At 41.5% G+C, this 24,587-nt stretch overlaps 1 protein-coding gene across 3 annotated transcripts in view; it reads left to right on the top strand.

Moving 5' to 3' along the window:
* Positions 1 to 2,703, top strand: part of PIGN (phosphatidylinositol glycan anchor biosynthesis class N) — an 88,182-nt gene extending 85,479 nt beyond the window's left edge. For all 3 annotated transcript variants that reach the window (XM_045521463.2, XM_045521464.2, XM_010961284.3), the window contains one exon: positions 476 to 2,703. In XM_045521463.2, the coding sequence (XP_045377419.2) occupies positions 476 to 599 (124 nt within the window). In that variant the 3' untranslated portion in view covers positions 600 to 2,703. The remainder of the gene's footprint in view (positions 1 to 475) is intronic.
* The last annotated feature ends 21,884 nt before the right edge of the window (positions 2,704 to 24,587 follow it).

Raw genomic sequence — 24,587 nt, 5'->3', positions numbered from 1 at the left:
TCAGACAGTTTTCTATCACATTATAATTGTTGGAGGGATCTCAAAATGTGATTTATGTTCATCACTACTTATGCAATAAATTTGCTTTTTTAAAATATTTTGATATCTATTTCAAAATCATTGATGTTCTTTGTAATTCTGTGTATTTTATATATATGGTTGACCCTTGAACAGGGGTTTGAACTGCTCAGGTCCACTTGTATGTGGATGTTTTTCAACGGTAAATGCTGCAGTACTTCAAGATCTGTGCTTGGTTGAATCCGTCAATGCCAAACCACACATACTTAGGAACCTTGGATGCAGAGGGTCGACATAAAGGTATAAGCGGCTTCTTGACTGCTCAGAGGGTTGGCGCTGCAGTTCCTGAGTTGTTCAAGGGTCACCTCTGTATTTAGAAGCATTATTTAGAGGAATCTTACACTTTCCCTCACGTGTTCTCTCTGCCTGTAACATGTTTCTTCTTCTCCTTCTGTAGCATCAGCCACTTTGTGATCGTCATCTCCATGACCATCTTTCTGGTGTTTCTCAATGGCCTGGCACAGCTGCTCACGACAAAGAAACTCAGACTCTGTGGCAGACCCAAAAGCCACCTCATATGATGTTGACAAAGCCACCATTCAGCATCCAGATCCTGTTTCTCATTCCCCTTTTAAACTAAAATCTTACCAGGGATTCACTAAGAAGATGGATATTGATGTATAACATATTCTGCTCACATAAAGGAAAGTATGGGGAATTCTGAATTTACAGGTTATCTGGAATAAAGGAGCTTCCACTTTCTTCAGGTTTTGCATGTGTGAAATAGTGGTTATGGCTGTGGAAAAGCGTAGTAAAGCATTCAGCATTTTAATTTTTCCCCTTTAGTTGGCAGCTCCTCTCCCTGATGTTTCAGAGCACCTGTAACAGTCTGGTCCCCAGCTGTACAGCTTCCTGTATTATATGCAAAGGAGAATGTGCTCCTGGGCGGGCAGTACTGATCGCATCCAGAATCAGTGTGCTGGCTGGACTTAAAGGAAATCACCAGGTGGCAACATAAATATTTATCAGCTCTCAGCACTGGTTTTACAAGTAGTTCTATCTACTAAACAACACTAGAAAGACAATCGGAATGTGTTATTTCATTTTTCCTAGAGCTCCAGTAGAAAAATGTTTGCAGGTGCTTTTCATTTTTCTTCAGTATGCTGCAATACTATTTTATGCTTTTTAGTGATGCTTTAGGATTTTTCAGAGTCAGCAGGTTTGACCTTCACTTTTTTTTTTTTTTTTAATTTCTGGATTCTTATGGAATTTCTGGATATAGAAAAGTAGAAAGAAATATTTGGTATTTGTGTCTTGTCCATAGGGAAAGTTTTTTAAATGACTAGTTTTTAATTGTAGACTCAATGTCTGTTACCTCCATATATTTTGTCATGTATTGTTCCAATGGAATTCTTTAAATCAGTGGTCTAATTTTCTGACGATAAGAATCAGTGTTAAAATTGCTTTTCTTTCTGGTTATGAGATTCTAGCCCAAAGGCCCCTCATTAAGTTTAAGCTTCCATTCATAGATTAATTTTAATGGACAAAATATTTTGAGAGTAATTTTTATTTGCATCTTTCATAATGTGACCTTTACATATCACCGTGGAGTTGGCCTTTTGCCCATGGTTTACCCATAGAGTCTGGCTGGTGCTCAGCTTTCTTGGTCTGAGTCCCATTTTTAAAAAATAATTGCTTTTGAATTAAGTTATAGCATCACTAATTCACATTAATGATGAGGAAGCACTCTACAAATTAGTAGATTTTTGACATTAGCAGGTGGGTGAACAAATATAATTTAGGAGATACAAAAATCAGTTTGGCAAAATGTACTTTCTTAATTTCTATTTATGATGAAGTATAGTTACGATTGATTTGTGATAGTACTTCATGGTATACCAGCAAAAGCATTGTAGTACAAAAAAAAAAAAAAAAGGAAAGATGTATTGATGCCAGTATATGACCTGATCAGTCTGTAATATAAAATCTAGGTGGGCAGCTAAGACGTGCTATAGCAGACGCAGTATTGGCAGATGGAGAACCCACGAACTTTCACATCGCCTCAAAGGATTTTTGCTCAGTCTTCACAAACCAGAGAAAACTGACTTTATAAACATTTATTATTTTTCCTTTTATATCTAGTTTTGCCTTTCATCTTTTCCCAGATTTTCACAGAGGAATTAATTTATTTTATTACAACGTGGTAAAAGGTGCTCTGTGCTTTATCTTTATTTTGCTCTTTGAAGCATGTCTTTTTCTTAATTGTTTCAAGTCAATGTGAGTTTACAAAACAGGAAAAGCTCCTGCAGCTGCAGGCTGGCCTTGCTGTACTGTAACTGGCCCCTCAGACTCACCTGGAAACAGAGTTTGCTAAATGGGCCTTTTCTATTGTGCAACTTATCAGAATATCTTGAAGTGTTTTGAAATGCATATTTTTATATTGAGCAGGAGACAAAAACAAAGATTTAAGTAAAATATTTCTGTTTAAGGCATTTACTGTTTCATTCCAACTATAAATACCAGATTTTCAAATCAAGACTTAAGACATTTGCTGATTAACATCTGTTTAAATTAGGAATTGCTGTAAGAATTAAACTGGGCGTATCATGTTGAGAAAATATTGAACAACAAAAAAGCCATGCTATGTCACATGGACCATGAATAAATCTTGGAGGAAAACTCTAAGGATTTAGAGTCTGCAGCCTGTCTAATTTACCAATGTTTTAATTCTCTGTATTGTATTTAATGTGCTCTATTTAGAACACAAAATGCTTTTTATTTTTTAAGGAAATAATGTTATAAGAGGTAGTATATTTTCACAATAATCCCTTCAAAATGGTTTAACAATGATAAAGCTGAACTACATACCTAAAAAAATCTACTCATCACTTACGGAATTATTTCTCATGAAAAACTCATTCCAAATTCCAGCCAACTCAGGTATTAAGAACATGTATGTCTTCCAGCCCAACCCCTACCCCAACTCCATCCCCTACCTTTACACACTTGTACTGGACCAGGGACCTCTTTTCTCCTCCACCTTTTGATACATAACTATGCCATCAAATATGTAATTTCTGATGGAGCAGTCCCAGGAGGGTTGGGGGTGGGAGGGTTGCATGGGGATTGCCTCTAGAGACAGGCAGTAGCCACGGCTTCCTGCTTTCCTGGGGAGACCCAGATGAGCTTCCTGACATACACTCGACGCCTTCTGGTAGGAAGTGGTGGCAGTTGAAGAGAATGAGCTAAACTAACTCAGTCATTTGGAGAGAATCCCCTTCAAGCCGTTCTGAGGACGGCTTTAAGAGAGCTGAGATAACTTTGTAATTTCTCACCTCTTCAGAGCCCTTCTTTTTATTTTGACATTCTCTTCATTTATAAAATGCTTGACAATGGGATTGTTAGGGTATGTGCTCTCTCCTAAATGGTATATAAAGTAAAGGAGAAAGAGTTTATTAGCATTAAAGGAAAGTAAATATTGGCTGTCAGTTTTCAAGCACTTGAAGTTTTAAGACCTGAAAGTCCAGAGGACACTCAGTGTGATGTGTTGAATTGTGGATCCCCCCCAAGAGATATGTCCACATCCTAACCCCTGGAACTTGTGAATGTGACCTTAAAAAGGGTTGTTGTGGATGTAATTAAGTTAAAGATCCTGAGACAAGGATCTTTAACTGAACTGTCGAGGTGGGCCATAAATCCAACTGCAAGAGTTCTTATAAGCAACAGAAGAGAAAACAGCAAAAGGAGATGGCCCTATGAAGATGCAAGCAGAGATTGGAGTGGCACTGCCATTAACCAAGGAATGTGTGGAACCACCACAAGCCGAAAGAGGCAAGAAAAGCTTCTCTCTTAGGGCCTTCAGAGGGAGTGTGGCCCTGCCAGCACCTTGATTTGCGACTAATGGCCTCCAGAACTAAATACTGATCCAAAAGACAAGCACTTGAATTGCCTTTTGGGGATCGGGATAGTGTTGCTGTCAATGAAGACTTTTCCCTCTCTTCCTCTGATAGTAACTTACTTGAGATGCATCCTTGGCCTTGTTAGCTCCATATTCTAAGGAACTAAGAAAACAGTTTTATCTCTTACCTGGAAAATTCTAGCAACTTTATTCTACATGAAAATGTAGATCATTTTCAAAGTGGCATTTTGTTCAGAATTGTTATCCTTCATGGCACAATGCTCTTCAGTTTAAATAATTAGAATCAATATGGAAAACCAATATGGAAAAGGAACAGTAGAAACTTGCTTCTAAAAATTTTAAGCAGAAAATGCCAGAAGCTTTCCCAAGAAGACTCTTCCTGCTACAGCTACCTAAATTATGGCAGGACCCTTCATTGTGCCTGAAATACTCTTTCTGGAAATGGAAGACAAAACAACAGAGAAACACAAGGAAACAAAATAACTATCTCTCAGTAAGGAAATAATAAATGTACTGATTTACTCCACAGAGTGGAATTCAATTCAGTAGTTAAAACTAATGGATTAGATCTACATTTATCAACATGAATAGATCATAAAAACCTAATATTGACTGAAAACAGCCAAGTTCAACTAGATATGTACAGTATGATACCATTTTTATGTATCATGTACCATACCTACGTAGTAAATACATATGGAAGTAAAAGAACTGAAAACTTTTTGATGTTGAGCCTTCTCATCCATGTATCTCTCCATTTATTCAGGCCATTTTTATGCCCTTCAATAGATAATATTTTTGCATAGAAGTCTTATGCAATTTTATTAGCATCCATTCGCAATCTTTCTTCTCATCCATCCTAGACTCAGATCAATGTTTCTTCCTCCGGGAAGACTTCTCTCACTTGTACCCACAAGAGTGGGTGAGGTTTCCCTTACCATCTTTAAGAATGGGGGTTGTGTCTTATTCACTGTGACATGTCCAATACTTATCCAGGGTCTGGCACAGCATCAGGTCCTAGGCTGCACTGGATGATAAGTTTCTGGGTGAGAGTTGAAGCCAGGGTGCATACAAAGATAGCAAGGAGCAAAGGCGAGCCCTGCCAAGTACCAAAATTTGTGGGGCCAAGGCTGGCGTTGTAGAGTGAAAGAAACCAGTGAAAGGGGCCGAGATGGACTAGAGAGAGAGGAAGAGGTTGAGAAAAAGAAGAAATGGCACCCCCAAAGTCAGGAGGGAGAGAATTTCTAGATAGTAGTAAATGGTATCGGCTATCCCAGAGAGGCCAAGAAAGATCTGAGCTGGAGTTTCCACTGCTTGAGGGAATCACTAGACCCCTCAGTAAGAGCAGTGAAGGGGCTGGGAGAGAAACTTGCCTGGAAACAATAAGACAGTCCAGGTCTCTTCTCTTCTTCAGAAACCCAGAGTTTTCTCGTTTGCTAACCTTATTCTTTCCATCACCTTCATGAGTACTTCTATGGTGGACGTAAGTGCTTTTTTAGGTTTAATTTACTTGTATGCAGGATTTTAAAGATCCAACATATATCTGTGGGTGAAAAATGTTGCCTGCCATATCAGTAAACGCAGGATGTTGCAGGCCGTCAAGCCAGCAGTCACTGCAGCCGCCCCCAACTATGCACCCGGGGGGGGGGGGTGGAGGGAGAAAAGCTGCCTATGGCCCTAGACAGTTATGGTTCTATCAAAGGAATGATTCCTCTTGCGTCTTCCCATACGTAGAAAAGTGCGCTAAATTCGTTAACTTGAGATGTCTGGTTTTCTTTAATTAACAGTAATCTGACATTCTGACTACCTGGTTTTTACAGCAAAACTCCTGTATATCCTGGCTCCTCCCTTACTTCTTCAGAGCCGTCCCTCAGAGTTATCTGTGAGACTGTCTTCCAGGCTCAAGTCCACCAAATAAAACATAATTCTCAACTTGTAGGTTGTGCATTTTTTCCGTCCTCATATCTAAAAGCAACTAATTAACATGCATATGCCTATTCAGGCGGTGCTGGTTACCTACATGCTTTGTACTCTGATTCCTTAGAAAAAAGCAAACCCTACTTTTATCCGACACCTGTATTCCGTAAGAATACATCCTGGAGAGGATTCTCCTGCTTCCTTTGAAGAAATAAGCTGTCTTGTTGTGATACCACGCGGCTAGGGGCCGAGGGCAGCCTGCAGGACAGAATGCATCCCCTGGCTGACAGCCAGCAAGAAAACAGGGACATAGTTCTACTGTTACCCGAGAGTCGGTTCTTGTCCTGTCTCAGAAAGAATTCAGAGAGGAAACTCGCAGGTCGCGAAAGCCAAGCGAGGATTTATTAGAGGATTTAGTATTAGGTGATAGTTCGCTCCGAAGGAGAGAGCGGGCAGACAGGTGAGTAGCGGCCCTGACTTACTGTGGCAAACTGGTTTTATGGGGTGTAAAGGTGAAGGGGTGGACTATGCATCGGGGAGGGAGGGGCTTGGGGCCATATTTCCTGCTTTCCACCCCAGCCCCACCCTCCCGAGGGGAGGAGGGAGCTTTGTCCGCGTTTGGCCCTGGCCGGAAGTGTCATGGCGCCGGCGCCTGAGGGAGCTTCTTATCTGCGAGGCCAATTTTATTGAAATGAGGGCATAATGAGCAAAAAGTGACACTCGAGCGGCAGAGTTTCCCGCATTTTCCCACCTTTCTTTGTCTGCCTCTAGAATCCTGTCATCCCCAAATGTGTGGTTTCCTGTCAGTCCGGAGGCTCCTACTTTCCCTTGTCCGCCCAAGGACCGCGGGGGGTTTACAGGATACGCGGTTCCCGCCGTTTCCCGCCTTTGGCCGAAGCGCCCGGTTCTCCGCTCGTGTCTCGCTCTCCGCCTGCGCTAAGACCATAACCGCAGGAGCCGGGGCCCCCCGGTGCCCGGAGGCCTGCGGACGGAGACCCCGCGCCCCAGGGGAGAGCGCAGCCCGGCTGACACCTTGGCATCAGGCTTGTGAGACGCGGAGCAGGAACCGCTCTCCGCCTCACCCAGAAGTCCGACCCACAGAAACTGCAAGATAACAGAAGGGTGCGGCTTTAAGCTGCTAAATGTGTGGTAATTCGTTATGCAGCAGTAGAAAACTTACACATTTAATGACAGTTGCCACTGGAAGTTGACTTAGTTGTCTTCACAGAAATCCTGGTGCAGGTACCTCTCTCCAGAGGGGGTGGGGGCAGGTTGGCCAGTAGCGCCCGTAGAGAAGTCAGGGCTTCCAGATCTCAATGTTTCCTCGCCTATAACAGACCCACTGTGTGTGCAGGCAGCACCTGGCTCCCTTCCTGTCACCCAGTGGGACTGCAGCTCAGAGAAAGGACGCAATGGTGTTACTCTGGGTACCGCTGTTACTGTGAGTAATGACCTGTTTTTTGTCTCTGACCCAAAAGTCCTATGTCTTCTGCCTGTATTGATGAAACTGTGACAAGATACCTTGTGAGCCTACAGGCAGAGTGACACCTCAAACCCTTTCACAGTTCCTACCTTGACATATACTACACTTCGTTAATTTATTCATCTTATAATGGGCTTTGGGGTTGTTTCCTGTTTGGGGTTATTATAAGTAAAGCTGTTATAAACATCTATGTATAAGTTTTTGCATGAACATATATTTCCCTTTCTCTTGGATAAAAGCTTATGAGTGGAATGGCTGGATAATATAGTAGGTGAATGTTTATTTTTTAGAAAGAAATTTCCAAACTGTATTCCAAAGTGTTTGTGCCATTTTTAAATTTACACTACAAGAGTATGAGAGTCCCATTTCCTCCATGTCCTTGACAACACTTGGCATGGTTAATCTTTTAAAATTTTAAACATCCTAATAGGTGTGTAGTGGTATCTCATTGTTATTTTAATGTGTATTTACCTCATGACTTATGTGCTAATTTGATAATGTCATATATCTTCTTTGGTGAAGTGTTTGTTCAAATCTTTTGCCCATTTAAAAAAACCACTGTTTTAAAGTTCTTACCATCTGATTCCATCGTCTCTGTCATTTCTAGATCTTTCAATTGACTGTTTTTCTCCTGGTTGTGGCTAATATCTTGCTGCTTCTTTACATGTCTGGAAATTATTTATTGTATGCTACAGATTACGGATGCTACATAGTTGAGTGTCTAAATGTTGTTGTCTTTAATAGTACTGACTTTTGTTCTGGCTGCAGATCAGCTTCATATTTTCAAAGGCTGGTTTAAATCTTTGTTGGGGCAAGCCCAGAGTAACCTTCTGGGGTCTCTATTGAGTGCCTAAGATCAAGGGCATTGCTCTGCCAGGTCAGCTTTGAGCATCTCCCAGACCTGCTGGAGGCTCCGGTATTGCTCAGCTGTCAGTTATCCAGCGTTCTTTGATCAGCCTCACAGAGTCTCGCCCTATGAATGAGTAGCCTGATATTTAGCCAAAGCCTCCAGGGGTCCCCCAGGCAGCTATCTGGAACTCCCCCTCTGCACAGCTCCCTCCTCTATGTACTTTGCCCTGCACGATCCAACTGTCTCAGCCCATACTTCCAATTCCCATCTCCCCAGTTCAGCAAGCCCCCTGCGCTCTGTTTGGCTTCCTCCCTGTGCCACAATCTGGTGAGTGCCTGCAGTCAGAAAGGGGATGACAAGACTCAGCGTCTTGTGCTGTCTTTTGCCCACCTTCTGAAAACTGTAATTTCATATGTTTTATCTGATGTTACAGTTGCTGTAGGAGGGCTAGTCCAGGACCAGTTAATCTGCCATGGCTGGGAGCAGAATCCCAAATGTGTTGCAAGGGGGAATTTCATTTAGAAAAGTAGGTCAGGGAAGGCTTCCCTAAGGAACAGAGGAAGACTGGGTGACAAGGGGTGGAACAGTGTGTCACCTGGCCACTTGAAGGGGCCACCATTTGCCTCCTGACTGGTTCCTCTGTGATGAAGGAAAAAAAGTTTATTTGGATGGATTTCAAGACGTTTTTCCCTTTTTTTTTTTTTGGTTTTCAGAAAACTCACAAAACTAAAATGTATCTAGACCAGAATCCTGCTAAGTTCCCTCAACTCTTTATATTTCGGATGTGATTTTTCTTTTTCTTTCTTTTTTAAAAAAAGCTATTTCTTTTGTTAGTCTATAAAGTAAAAGTAGTAATGTGATTAATGGAATGTCTTCAAGGAACATTAAAGTTTGAAAATGATGTTCATCTCTGGCAAAAACTGAAATGTAACCTCTAAATCATGAAAGGCATCAGTTACGTAGACAGTTTGTGTCAAAGAAGAGAGCTGACTATGCCTTTTATAACTGTCAGTCTGGGGCAGGTCCCCGACACCTCCAGGCCCTACAGTTTCTTCTGCAAATGAGGAGGTCAGACTAGCTCCTTCCTGGCTCCGAGACAACAGGCAGAGGGCTTTTGTTACATGCACAGGCCTTAGGAATCAGTCCAGCAGCCCTGGGTTTGAACCTCGGCCCTGCTACCCACAATTTGGGAGGCCTTGGAGAAAGTCCCCTCTGGAGCCTCAGGTCTCTCATCTTTAAAACTGCAATCATGTTAAGGTCATTAAAAGGATAAATAATCCAACAAGTAGTATGCTCAGCCCAGGGCCTGACTGCAGGGAGAAAGAAGTCTGTGATAAACCATGAAAAAACTCCTTGAGTGATGGGTGGTAAGGAAGCACTATGCCCTTGTGTACCGAGTGTGGTGCTTCCCCAAGTTCAGGCCGACAGCCCATGTGTAGCCCAAGTGAATGTAAATCTTAAATGGGAAAAGAATCATTCCAACCACTTAAGAAGTGAAGGAGGCAATGATTTCTACAAGGGCCTGGATCAAATAAAACTGTTCCACCGCATGTGCACAAACCAACCCCGGCAGGCCAGCAAATGTAGCCAACAGCTGTTTCTATTTCCGTCTTCAACTTGATCTCTCCCACTCCCAGCCTCCCAGCTCTACCAGACCAGCTGGAGGTCCTCCTGGGGCCTTTATCCAGCGTCTTTTCCCAGGGGAAGCCAGTGTCGGCCTGCTATTCTGTTTGTTCTCAGTGATTCCTCCCTTCTTGACTTCATCTTCTAAGTGCATTATTTCCCAGATGGGTCAGAGTCGGTCCCTTGAGCTTTGAGCTATTCTGGGAGCCTCTGACTGCTCCTCTTTCCAGGTGGGAAGGAATAAAAGTGGAATGTAGGCTCAGTGCTTGTGGCAGACCCTGATGCCTACCAACAACATCAATTATCCTTGTCTTTTTTCACTAGTTGAACCTCAGTTTTGCTCAGGGTGGCCCCCTAAAACCTTGACTTCAACCTTTGCTAGGTGTGGCCAGGTGACATAGTCTGGGCAATGAGATATAAGAGCACGTTGCCTGGTGAGGCTTTTGGGAACCCCTTTGTACAGAGGGGCTGACTCAGCAGGTTGAGTTTTCGTGCTTTCCTCCCACCTTTCCTGGAGTGCAGAGGCAGGGCCTGGAGGTAGGACACTTCTTAGCAACACGGGGCTGAAGGCCAGGCCCGCTCAGAGAAGGAAGGAGCAGACAGCTAGGACAGGGTGGGTCATTGATGGCACCAGAGCTACTGACCATTCCCACCCCACCTACCTCTGGACTCATTATATGAAAAGAATAAAACTCTTGCTTTATTTAAGCCACTGTTTAATTGTTTTTTCCTGTGTGAAGTTGAGATAAATATTTGTTTCTGTTCATCGGAGATGTGATAAACTTTCCAGCATAGGTGCTATTTAAGCAAAGGTCATTACTCAGGGATGTCTAAGGGGGTTTCTGCAGGAGGTGAGGAGTTGAATTTGGCAGAAAAACAGAAATGTTAATTTATAAAGAAAATCATTTGAGATAAAGGTGGCTTCTGGCACCACAAAGTGAAATTCTAATTATCACGAAATAAAATTTCTTTATTATTTTAGCACTTAAGGAAGCTGCAATTCTATATGTATGACATACATACATATGGAGTAATATGATACAGAGATGGTAGAGATAATTATGATAAGTAACCTTTATTTGATACTGCACACCAGACACTGGTCTAAGCAATTTCCCCTTTTATTGTCACATTAACTCTTTTAAAGTAGACACTATTAATTATTCCCACTTTAAATGAGAGGAAACTGAGGCGCAGAAGATTTAAGAAACTTGTTCAGGTCATAGAGCTGTTAAGTGGTACAAAGTAGATCAGTACTTTACTCTGTTGACCTCAAAATCTGCCAAAACCTTTCAATAGGAGTAGTCAGGTATCAGTTAACTCATTTTAAAAAATGAAGAATTTAAATAGTGAAACGTAACACTTTTCCTCAGGGATGCAGAACATATTCATAAAAATAATTTAAATTTTCATGAATAAGCAATTCATATTATATGAATATAAATTAACTTCAATAATGTATTGCCTACGTGTAGAAAAACATAGGCAGACAATGCCCTAAAATAATAGCTGTTACTTCCATTTACTGAGATTAGAGCTGGTTTTATTTTCTTTTGTAATGTTTTCATATTTTTTCAATTTTTCTATAATTTAATTTCTAATTTGATTTTCTAATTTAACTACAATATTGTTACTGTTATAAGGAAAAATATTTATTAGAGACAAATTATATATTGCTACAGTTTCCAAATGCTTTCGGAAAGCTGTAAAAATGACAGCCGTCTTCAGTCCTGCTGAGTTGTTGTGACCCATTCAGTGCCTCATCTGTCCTGCAAAGCCAAATTTAGGGGGGAAAATTCTGTTTCTGGCTGTCAGGATCATCCCCACATTTAACCTCATATCAGGACAGACATCGTGGATAGGATACTCCGTCTTCTGGGATGTGAAACAGTAAAACCACTTCTCTGTGTTGCCCTTTTGGGGGCGCCAAAGGCCAATGCGGGGAAAGTCACACAAGGGTAGGGGAAGAACTTTCCTCGGGCAGCAGAGAAACTGTCAGAAAGACACGCACTAGGAAATCAATGGCATCATTCAGTCCGTGGGCGAAAGACGACCTGTATGAATTTGGGATTAATGACTGATGGCAGGAGACATGTGGGGAGTTGGGGTGGGCCTTCAGTTCTTGTCAAGGAGTTAAGCTTTGGAGAAATGTCCTGAGAGGGAGGTGTCAGGTTGGGGAGCTAGGTTTCTTGAGGGAAGAGGGAGGAGTCTGGACAGGAGACTCAAGGGCAGCAAGGTCACCCAGGGTGCTCTGTGGACAGGGAAGTGTTTGGTAAGGCTCCCGATCCTATATCAAAGAAACCCACACTAAGGCAGAGTCTGGCAGGAAAGTAGTAATGAGATTCTTGGCGGCAGCATTTCAAATGAACTCCGCTGCAACTGGTTTGGAGTTGAGGGTACCAGAAGGAAGAAAGCTGCAATGGGTCACGATGTGAACTGTGGTTATAGATGGAGCAGGGGTTCTTGAGTCTCAGGCTTCCCCTTCCCCTGCCAGTGTGATGTTGGCAATGAGATAATCCTGGTCAAACCAACCAACCAACCAGCCAGGTCATATTCGTTCATCCACAAGCTTAATTCTTCCATTCTTAGCACCTGCTGCTACCACAGTCCTAGGCAAGACTCACGCTGGCTTCCTTTCCTCTCCCTAGCCTCCCTCTCTAGGCTCTCTCTGATTGTTCTGAGACTTTGCTTGTTCTTCTCCAAGTCAGTTTGGATATTTATTTTGATCACATTTTCCATTTCCTTGGAACAACTCTGACTTTGAAAAAGGACAGTGAGAGGGGTAGAGCAGGGTTGGGAAATGCGAAGGGAAAACTGTCAGCATTTGGCAAAAGCCAGGACTTGATGAGAGACAGGTGAGTTAAAATGATCTGGAGGACTTCCTATTAGAAGATGAGTAGCTGGGGCCCTTGGTAGCTCCGTATTTTGTCATCAGTGGTTTTGCTTCCTGTTGTCTTTTGACCTTGGTTAGAAGCGCACAGGGTTCATTCATAGTTATCTTGTCTATGGGCACAAATGCTGGTAGAGAACAAAGAATTTGGCCTTCTGTACAGAAAAGTTCTCTACAGAACTTTTCATACAGATGGACAAATTTCTGACATACACACATAAAGTGAAATTTCTCAACATGACAGGTGGCAATATTTTAGGAGATAAATGACAAAACTAATATTTAGATGGCTTGATTTGAAGCATTAGGGCATTTTCCCCCTTTCAGAGTCAGGCATTCATTTCTAAAATAGGTAATGTGAAGAAGAAAGGTTGACTGGTGATGGACCTCCGGCATCCTGCCCTATAGTGCTATTTCAGTTGATAAACTTGTTCGCAGGGCATCCTAGAAGGTCTGCTTTGAAACAATGGCCCTTATGATGGTTGTACAGGTGGGTGGGAGAAGGACACTATAGGACTGACCTTCCTCACTAAAGGGCCACAGGATACAGATGACTTTATGACTGCAAGAGCCACAGAGATGATCCTCCCAATACTGATCGTGGCCTTTCATTTCTTCTTGTCTCCAGTGATCCTCCTGCGGGCATGCACTTGGTCTTGCCCAATCGCTGAAAGGGAGAGGTGCAGGGGAACTCAGATCCCTTGCTTTGTGTCAGTGCAATTCTGAAGTGCCTACACTGCCAAGTTTTTCTACGGGATCAGGAACAACTGCCCTCTGTGGGATTTTGCCTGAGATCACACTGTTGTTTGGCTTCTTCCCCTTCCTGGCCTGCTTCCTGCACAACCTTGTCTCCCGAAATACTAAATGCAGTGCCTTCCCAAGGTGCTATGCTGGTTTCCCAGGGTACTTTCACAATAGTCCCTGTCTTCCGGCTTGTTTTGGGAACTCCATCCTAAGGCAACATTGATCATCAACAGCTGCGAACATCAAAAAACGAGGAACAACCGGGTGGTAAGTGCCTCCAACACTACCATTGAAATTTTCTTGCCAAAAATGTCAAACCAGAATCTTACCCAGCTTCTAGATGCAACTATCAATTAAGAGGAAATACAGAGGACAGGAAAACACGATAAGCACATGACAGCAGAGGGATGTGATTGGAAAAATACCGACTGAAAGAAATGCTATGAGGACAAATAACCTGATTCCCTAAATAAATTATTTACATGAAAAAAACAGATAGGAAATCTACATGTTAATATAAAAAACTTGAAGAAATATACCAATTAACTACCGCTTTATTTTAAAATAAATATACAGCATCTCATGAGATAGAAATTTGAATGCAATATCTGATACAAAGGAATTATTAATTTTTTCTGAAGTGTGATAACGGCATTGTTATTTTTTTAAAAGAATCCTTATATTTTAGAGATATGTTTTGAAACATTTATAGATGAAGTGATGTGATATCTAGAATTTTTTTCAAATCAATATAGGAAGGAGGAAAGTAGGTGAAATATTGCTAAAATATAAGATTGGCCAGGAGTCAATAATTATTGAAACTGGATGACAAGTGCATGGGAATTTATGATACTATCCTGTCTACTTTTGCATATGTTTGAATGTTTCCATATGAGAAAGTTTAAAATTTCCCCTTGTGTCAGATGGTATTGGAATGTTGGAATGGCTACAAGTATTTTGGTGACTATAAGTATTTTAGAGGTGGAGCTAAGAAGAAGTTGAATTGGAGACAACTTTAGTTTGGGTTAGTGGGATAGATGTATGTGTCTTGTTGTAGTTTATTTTGTGTATATTTGAGTTATTTCTATTCCTCTGGAGTAGGAATGGCTTCAAGAATTACTTCTACTGCCTAGTGTGCTGACGTAACTGGCATCAAGACAAAAGATGCTAGTTAGCAATTGAATCATCATATCAGTGAATTCATGGTCTGGCCTACAGCACCAGAATTACATGAGAGTGAAAGAGAAACAATGTTTGAAGAGCAGTCAGTGGAAAATTCTTCTTATCGTCAGATGTGTAAAATAATACGCTCTTTTGGTAAAATTCAGTTCTTTGATAACTTATCAGAATGGACGTTCTTTTATCAGGAATACAAGAGAATGCAATTATACATATACAGTATATTTTAATTAATTTTTAAAATAGGGATTGTTTGAAATCAAATTTAGCAGATTCTTCTGTGTGTGTGGAACTCAAACTTCTACCAGGACTGTAAACGTCAAGGAAGTCTGTGTGTAAAGGAACCAATTTTATGCACTTTATGCATATAAATGAAAAAGAATTTTAAAACTGTGATCAATCATGCTAGATGGAACACTGATTATTTCTGCCCTTTCTCTGTGGAAAACAATAATACAAAATAATTGTAATATGAAGAGTTGATCAAAAAGTATGCAGCCAAAAAATATAGGGATAAAAGTATTATAGGGGTGTGAATCAGGCAGTTAAATAATTTAGAATACTGTATTATTGATTATATTTGCCATCTTTCAAAAATTATAACGAGGTGATCTCTTTTCACATTCTAAATGTACGTTCATTTTTATATTTATTTATAATTTTGTATTATTTTAATTTAAATTCTGTTCCCCCCTCCCCCATTGTATCAGCTACAGTGGCACTCTGATTTCCAAACTTTGGAGTGCTCCAGGGCTCAGTACTTAAGACTCTTCCCCATCTGGATTTACTCCCTGGGTACAGGTAGCCAAAGTTTAACCAGGGAAGCAGGACCACGATGAGTATTACAGAATGAGATTCATTGTTGGGATAAGACCTTTTATGACTGTGGAAGAAGCTGGGGAAGGAAGTTTCTGAAAAAGGGATTGAAGACATCAGAGCAGAGTTCCCATCCAGCCCTCCTGAAGCTCTGGTGTGGGCACAGAGTTGGAGCTTCCAAAGGCACATCCAGCTGCTTCAGTGGGACCACGGCAGAGAGATGGAGAATCTATGGAAGCTGTTGCTGCTGAGTCTGGCGGTGGACCTCAGGCTGCTGTTGCCAACAGGGCCAGCAGCTGGGAGGAGGAGCTGGATGCAGAGTGGGAAGAGGGGGTCAATCTGGAGCCCACCAGCACATCAATGTCTGTCTCTCTCAACATCTAGTCAAACACTCCTCAGAGAGTAATGATGACTGCTTCACTTCCACCATCCAGTTTCATGCACAGTTCCTTTTTGGGCCATGCTCATTTGGAACCATACAAGGAAGGAGATTCTGGGATGCACAATCTCAGTTTAGCCAAGTGAACATAGGTCAATACCACCTGCTAGGTAATCTCATTTTGTCTCATGGCTTTGACTTCCATCCATTGTCTGATGATTCACAAATTTATAATCCCTTTCTGGCCTTCTCTGAAATCAGATTTATGTCTAACTCGCTACTTAAACCACCACTTGGCTACTTAATAGGCTTTTCAAACTTATAGCCCAAAACTGAGCTCCATCTCTTCTCCCCTGAACCTGTTCTTTCCAGGACCTTGCTCTGAGAAAGAGTCCAGGTTCTCCTGCCAAAAATCTTGGGATTACCCTTTAGCCTTCTCTTTCCCACCCAACAATTAATCTGTCAGGAAATCCAGTGGCCATTCCTTCAAAAAAAAAAAAAAAAAACCCATGATATACCATTTTTGTGGTAGACTGAAAAATTGTCCCCTCCAAAGAGATTCATTTCTGAATCCCTAGAATCTATCAATATTACCTGATATGACTGAAAAAGGGAAGGAAATCCTTGCAGATGTGATTAAGGTAAGGATCTGGAGATGGGAAGATTATGTGGATTTCCAGGTGAGACCTAAATACACTAAATAAATCTCCAGGTGAGACCTCATGAGGGGAGGCAGAGAGAGATTTGGGATTTCCAAGAAGAGAAGGGAGTGTGAAGATGGAGCAGAGAAAGATTGGAAGATGCTGGCCTTAAAGATTGGAATGATGTGGCCACCAGTCAAGGAATGTGACAGCCACTAGAAGCTGTGAGAGGCCAGTGTGGAGGGTGCACAGCCTTGCTGACACCTAGATTTTGACCCAGTGGTACTGGTTTTGGACTGCTGGCCTCCAGAACTGAGAGGCCATAAATTTCTGTTGACTTAATCACCAAGTTTGTGGTAATTTGTTATAGCAGCCACTGGAAACCAATAAAACTTTTGACCATTTTCTCTACAACAGCCCTGTTTCAGAGCACCACCATCTCTTGCCTGGGTTATTGCAGTAGCTTCCTGTCTAACTGATCTCTGTGCCTCTGTCTTTGCCCCACTCTCTGGTGTCTAGTCTCAGCACAGCAGCCAGATCGAGCCCTTGAAAATATGTCAGGTCCTGTCACTCTTTTTTCAAAACTCTTCAATTGCTTCCCATCTCACACAGAGTAAAATTCCACAATTCTTATACTAGGCAACAGAGCTCTATTCAGTTTGGTTCCTTTTTGCCTGTCTGACTTTACCTCCTGCACTCCACTTTAGTAGCATTAGCTTCCGAGATGTTCCTCAAGCCCACTACCTATGACACTGCCTCAGGACATTCGCACTTGCTCTTCCATTTTCTTGGATTGCTCTCCCCAGCCCCACCTCCACTGTAGCCACATGGCTGACTTCTTTACCTGATAGATGAGACCTCTCTGAACACTCTTTTCAAAATACCAGCCCTCCAACCTCACTCACATGCATGTCATAATCCTCTTCCCGTTTTATTTTCTCCATAGTATACAGTAAATTCTGACTTATTTATTTTGCTTAGTTGTTTGTCTACCCTCCATCATTATAACTTAAGCTGTATGAAGGCAGGGATATCTTTTTTTTTTTCTTTCTTTCTTTCACTGTTGTATCCTCAATGCCTAGCAAAGACTATGAGACATAAATGATGCTGAATAATATTTGTTCAAGGAATAAATTGCCTAAGAATGCCAAGTTAGTTTTATATTACAAACTACTCCATTAAAAGGTCATGCATTGAGTTGTAAGAAGCAACCACCCCACTGCTTGCTTGGTTTCATTAATATTCTCTGGAGAGAGTGTGCTTCCACTTTTCCAAATGTCACTCTGGTCAGCGACTGAACCACCTCTTGGGTTCAGTTGTAATGTAAATAATGGGACTACCGTGCATTCCAGAAATGGGGGCCTTCTCTCCATTTCTGGGTTTTGGCCATTCTCCCACTTGAAACTGGAAGGAAGGAATCAAGCGGGAATTTGGTACCCTCTGCAGGGCTTTCCAATCCAGCAGTCTTTGATCTGGTCTGTGTGTCAAGTAAGCAGCATGCCTCTCCCTCATCCCCCCAGCTCTGTATCCCTCTCTCCTAATTCCTCCCCTCCCCCTCTCCCCAGTCACATCCTGTCACAGCAACCAGTTCAAAATTAAACCCAATTCTAAAACAAATGAAGCAAAGGCAGGAAGGGGGAAATGAATCACAAGCATATGGGAATGGTTTTGTTTGAAAGCACGATCAGCATTCTCTGCAAACAAGCTGTGGCCGTATGTGGCAGGGTGGGCGTCGAAGGAGTTTTTAACACACAAGTGATTAACTGTGATAAAGGCTGAGTTTATAAAGAGAAAGCTCAGTAATAATTGGTTAAATAGTAAGAAAGGATACCTTGAATGAAGACTCTCTGTAAGGGGACAAGATATTTCTGTCTTTAAAAAAAAAATCAGAAGATTGCTAAGGGGGTTATCTTTGATGAGTTAAAATTCTTGGCATGGATGAGCAGAAAAACTATGGATGGTATGGTTGGAACTTGTTTCTTGCTTAAAACCTAGGTCACTTGGATTCAAATTTATTGGTATATCAACAGAATCTATTTTTAGAACCAGATCTGTTGCCTCTAGGAGCTTATCCCAAAGGAAGAGAGGAAAGTGATGGAAGTGTGTGTGTGTGTGTGTGTGTGTGTGTGTATGTGTGTGTGTTCCTTTTATTGATGGATTCATTTACTATTTATTGAGTTCGACCAAAAGCTAGGCACAATGCTAATCCCTGGGTATTAGATGGTGAGCAAAAATCATCACAGTCCCTGCCTTCATGGAGCTTACAGTCCAGGGGGAACATAGCCAGTAATCAGATGGCCACACAAACAAATGAAAAAAAACAATTGTGGTGTGTGCTATCAAGGAGAGCAACAGCATGAATCCTGTGTGTTGGGTGATGGGACGCCTAACCCAGTCTGGGGAGTCAGGAAAGGCTTCTCTGAGGTGATGCAGCGGGCAGATGAGTCCTTTAAAAGAGAGGACAAGGTAGTACACAGACGGTGTTGAAGGCAGAAGGGGTGGCGCGTGCAGCGAGCTGGGAGCAGGCATGGTTGCGGTGTACTCAAGGAGCTGAAAGAGCAATGAAGAAGCAAAGCATCTGGAGCTTGATGGAGAGAAGTCAAGAGACAGGAAAAAGAGATGGGCAGGGGCGTGACCATTCGGTGCCATCCATTTGTTTGTTTGTTTGTTTGTTTGTTTATTCATTATTTTTATTGACACCCAGTGCCTCTTAGATTACATGAAGGACTTTGGTCTTACTCTTAAGGAGAAGCCATGAAAAGGGGCAGTTAATCGAGAGTACATCCCCAGTGCCCGCTCCTGTACCCTTCCATTCTGGGTGACAGAGAACGTGCTGTAGGAGGTAGAAGTGAGAAACATTGGTTATGCTGAATCAATCTTCCATTTGATAAATGTTATGAGTGACACTATGTGGCAGGCACTGTTCTAGGTCCTAGAATACAAAAGATGAACCAGAAATTTACTGATCTCCCCTCAAGGGGATGCAGCACGCATTACGAAGATGCATGAAGAAATAATAAATTGCAGTTGCCATAACACAACAAAAGAACAGTATAGGATGCTCCGAGATCAAATAGCAGGGGTCCTAGCCTTAGGTGGAAGTGGTAGGGGAACCTCAGGGAAAGATTCCTCGGGAGGTTAGGTTGACTAAGTACAGTGGTCCATCCCTTGGTATCCTCAGGGGGATTGGTTCCAGGAACCCCACAGATACCAAAATCCATGAGGATGCTTACAAGGTCCCTTGCCTAAAATGGAGTAGGGTTTTCATATAACCTGTGTACATCCTCCCGTATACTTTAAATCATCTCTAGATTACTTGTAATACCTAATACAATGTAAATGTTATGTAAATAGTTGCTGGTGTGTGCCAGATTCAAGTTTGCCTTTTGAAACTTCCTGGAATTTTTTTCCCAAGTAATTTTGATCTATGGTTGATTGAATCCGAGAATGTGGAACCAACCGATATGGAGGGTCAACTGTATTTATGGGCAGGGTGATTGGAAAGTTACTGGGGATTTCGTAATAGCCTTTTATTACCTACTTCTAATCCCGCTTTCGTTAGGTAACCTTGACTTTCCTGCTTTCTCCCTGTGAGTATAAACGGCAGTGACTGGGTAGGAATCAAGGCTCCAGTGTTTCTGGCAGAAGTGCAAAAGCCCGCTTATTCTGAGCGCCATGTCTGTGAGACATGCGCGGTAGTAAATGAAACAATGAACTATCAGATCATGGGGCAAGTGATACCTGGTTTTGTTCTGTCTCTACATAATCCACCAGGAGGGTCATAGTATTGGTATTTCTAAATTAACACCCTTTTTCTTACTAAACCAATTACTTCCAACGTGTTACAGTTCATCACTCCAAACTATTTTTTTTTTTCCCAAACAGTTGAAGACAGAAAATCCATAAGCAGTTTATCTGTGTGTGATGCTGTTTGCATTTCAGTGCTGTCACCAATTTGGATTTTCATCATTCTTTGTACTTGTAGCCCATTCTCTTCACAAATTAATGTGTTTATGTGAAAACAAGCAGCAATTCTTGTTTCCGTAGGTAGCCTAGAAACCAGCCAGAGCATACTTCCCAGAAACTCTGGGTGTGGTTGGTTGTTCCTGAAGATAAAACCCAATATTGTTCTTCTGAAATGACCTAGCCCTTTATTGAAAACACACAAGCCCCGTGCCTACCATGGAACTGCACGTGGTAATCCACAAAGAACTTTTGTAGTAGGGATCTGAGCTCTATCTGAGTCTCTTAACCCTTTTTATCTGTTTAATGTACTTGATGGTTCTGATTGAATTCCATCCCAATCACTTAGTATATTATCTGGGACAAGTTACTCAAGTTCTCCAAGTTTCCCTTTTTGCTTCAGTACAGTAGGAATAATTATATCTGCTCTGCTATTTTGGTCTAGTTGTGAAATTAAATGAGAAAATATTGGTAAGTATACTTTGTAAGATATTTATGTGTAGGATGCCATTATTATTATACATGAATTGCATCATTGACCCCAATTCTTCACCTTTTCCTGTAACTATGCCCCTGACCGTGTGACTTAGCAAGTCTTCTTCTGAAGAGGAGGGTGTATTTCTTTGCCTCTTGACATTAGTTTGGCTGTATTTTTAGGTTTGGCCAATAAAAATGAGGCAAGAGTGACAGCATGAGGTTCTGAGCTTAGGTCTGAAAAAGTTGGTATGTTTCTGCTTGTTCTTGGGTGCTCTGCTGATTGCGTGAGATGAACATGTCTCTGGTCTGAGGAAGAAGATGAGAGGCATGTGGGATAGAGCCACTAGCTTCCCCAGCTGAGCCCAGCCTAGACCAGCTGACTCCCAGCTGACTTGCAGACACGTGGGTAAGTCCAGCCCAGGTCAGTAGAGCACCCAGCCAAACCATGGGAACTAAATAAATGTGTATTGTTAGAGGTCATGGAGATTTTGCTGTAGTTTGTTACACAGAATTATTGTCGTAAGAGTTGGCTGATACATCATTCATCAACCATACACCTATCCAGCTAAACATCCATTGGTTCACTAAGACTGTGGAATCTTCCAGGTACAAAGATAAGAGATTTCATTTCTGAATAGACTTTTCCTTCTTTCCCTGTGCTCCTTTATGCTCTTCCTTCCTTGGCCTAGTTTTCATAAGCAAATTGTCCAGGAGTTGTAAATATGAAATTCTCTGTACAGCACCCACCTCTGAATAAAAGTCTCAATAGAAATATAACAAATAATGTTTCAGTGAAAATGTGTAGCTCTAACTGACGAGAAGGTGAAGAGTCTGTTAAGATCACATGCTTTCATCTTTATTGTCTAATTTATAGACTAGAGTGATCTATCGTATACACAAAGGCAGAAAGAGTCTGTGAAATTTCATTGAGAGCATTGGTATCACCCAGTTTGGGGAGTCTTTTAGACAAGTCTAAGCTAAGAATTCAGTATAGCACACACATATTGAATATATACCCAGGCAAGGCCTAGTCCTGAGGAAATAGAAATGAACAAGACATAGTAGCTCCTTCTTAATGATCTGTAATGGAAATGAAATGCAAACTGCTCACAATACTGTATCTCATCAGTTCTGTAACACAGCATTTTTTGTACTTTTCCGCACGTTGAGGTCAAGGTGGTCTGCCATGGTTTGGTGGCTAGTGTTTTTCTTTCTTTGTGGTGTACAGGATAATGATGCCGATTGTAATCCATAGCATCCTAGAGCCAAGAAAATACAGAAGTAAGAGCAGCAGATATACCATGTCATTGGATCAAAAAGCAAGGGGATTACTTCTCTCTGTTACTGTAAGGGAAGATTTCGTGGAGGAAGAAATCTTCCATTTATATAAGATGCCAAAATGAGGGGGATTTTAATAAGACAGAATGTGCTGGAAGTAAGTCCACTGTAGATCAATCAGTTCCTCAGCTTTCCATCACCAAGACCCACTTTATCACCTATCCTCTCCTCCAGCCCATGTTGTTTTCAAAAAGATTTTGTCATTGTAAATAAATTTGCATTTATCAAGAGGTACTTTACTTCTGAATTTGATAGCAAAAGCCATGCATTATTGGTAATCAGAGTTTCTAATCAGACAAAATAATCAGTATTCCCGTACTGAGTTAGCATTTTGGGGCCAAAAGCCAAAACACTTACTATTTTAGTTAGCTATTTCAGGGAAATCTATAATTTCCAATTAGGATTTCTGAAATATTGGCAGGAATTAACCCTAGATGGGAACATCATCTGCATGAAAAGTGCATCATGAGAAAATATGTGGACATGGGCCCCACAGGTTGTGATCCTTAATATGGTTTGCTTGGTGCTTTGGGTAAATGAGGAAAGATGAGGGAAGATGAGACAGGCATTAAGAGAGAACCAGTTTATGGAGAGTCCTGAATGTCATACTTAGGAATTTAGACTTTCATTGAACCATCACTGAAGAAGTCATTAGATTTAATACAGAGGGACTAGTAGTATGATTTGGTTACCCCCCCCCAAAAAAAAGGGAAAAAAGAACTCATATATATCACAGCCCAAAGAAGCAAAACCTGGGTGATTACATTTCCACCAAAAGAACACAGACATGCCATAGCTTGTATGCTCATCTCTAGTGGAGTAGCTGCCAACAAGCCAAGTTTGGAAGGAGTGCGTAAGCTTCATCATCCATCCTGTATTTCTTGCATGAGGGTTCCAAGCAAGGTGTTATGTAAGAGCAAGTGCCTGAATTCCTGAGTGAGACCACCTAGGTTCACGTTCTGACTCTTCGTTTTAGTTCCGTGGTCTTATGCAAGTCACTGAAGATCTTTGACCTTCGATTGTCTTACCTATCAGAGGGGAAAGTAATATTATCAATATTTGAAGATATTTTTAAGGATTTTTTGTTGGTTGTCTGGTGCATAGTTGACAGGATTTAATACTTAATTAGTTTCTTTTAGATTGGCTTGATAATCTGAATGTCAAGAGACTTTATGGTGATATAGAACAATAAATTCAGTCTTCTCTCTTCTCACTATCTCATAAGATGCCAAACTGGCTGGTAATCAAGACCCCAAGGAGAAAACATATGCTCCAGACACTAGCTTTGTCTTGGCAATGGTCTGCCTTTGACTTGACAGTAAATAGGAAGTGACAGCTGAATCTGGCGTGGAGATTCCAGGAGGACGGTTTTCCTGGAGGACTTTAACTGGAAGCTCGGGTATTGCAAATAATTATCATGGTTGTAAATATATGAGAGTAGATGTTAGAGGAAGCATCTTGCAGAAGAAAGTCCTGGAATTCCTGGATGGGACTGAAAATGGGAAGTCAGAAGTCCAGGAGTTCAGCATTCTGTCGACGAGATGGTGGCTGCTGTCACCACCACTGTCCCACAGGTTTCTTTAGTGATTCCTTTTAATCAGCCATGTGTGAAATCAGCACTGCAGAAAATATTTTCTCCTGTGAATGTGCTTAAATATATGTTGAATAATAATAATTAAGCTTATTTTGGTCATGCAGTTGTGGAGTGTTCAAAGTGCTTTCACATTTATAATTTAATGTTTTTCACAACGACCTTTTGAGGAAAGTAGGGCATGATTATTGCCCTTTTCCAAATTAGGAATCTGAAATGCCAAATGGCACAGGGAACTTTCCTAATGTTCATGCTTAGTAAGTGGAAAGGACCCCTACCTTTTGGCTTCAATTTGAGTCTACTATGTCCTTGTCCCTCAGTGAAGATTTGTGATTATTTTCCCAGTAGACAATGATAGTCACTATCCATTCCATTTTTGAAGACTTCACCTCTCTCCCCCATATTATATTTTCTTACTCAACAGCTTAACATCAGGCTTTGCTGCTTCTAGGGTCATGAGAGACTAACATTTCTCATCTTGCACAGATTTTGGAGGTTGTCATGGAGAATTGGCAGCCTACCATTTCCTTTTTCTGGTTTGACCACAGTGTTCAGAAAATGGAGACCTGAGCATCTCATCCACCTGAGCGAGATGAGGGTTGAATTACTGAACACCTGGTTGGGGTGAGATCTCATTTTTCCCCACACCTTAAGTGTGTTCACCTTCTAATCTTTACAGACTAGGACCTCAGCTGTAACACAATCAACTCCCTTCCTTTTTCTTTCCAGGGGCTATCAAATGTTATAAAAGCTACTGTC

The sequence above is a fragment of the Camelus bactrianus genome, chromosome 30, assembly GCF_048773025.1.
Source record: "Camelus bactrianus isolate YW-2024 breed Bactrian camel chromosome 30, ASM4877302v1, whole genome shotgun sequence".
In the NCBI taxonomy this organism is placed as follows: domain Eukaryota; kingdom Metazoa; phylum Chordata; class Mammalia; order Artiodactyla; family Camelidae; genus Camelus; species Camelus bactrianus.
Note: the sequence above shows the minus strand (reverse complement) of the source record. Positions and strands in the feature narration are given on the sequence as shown.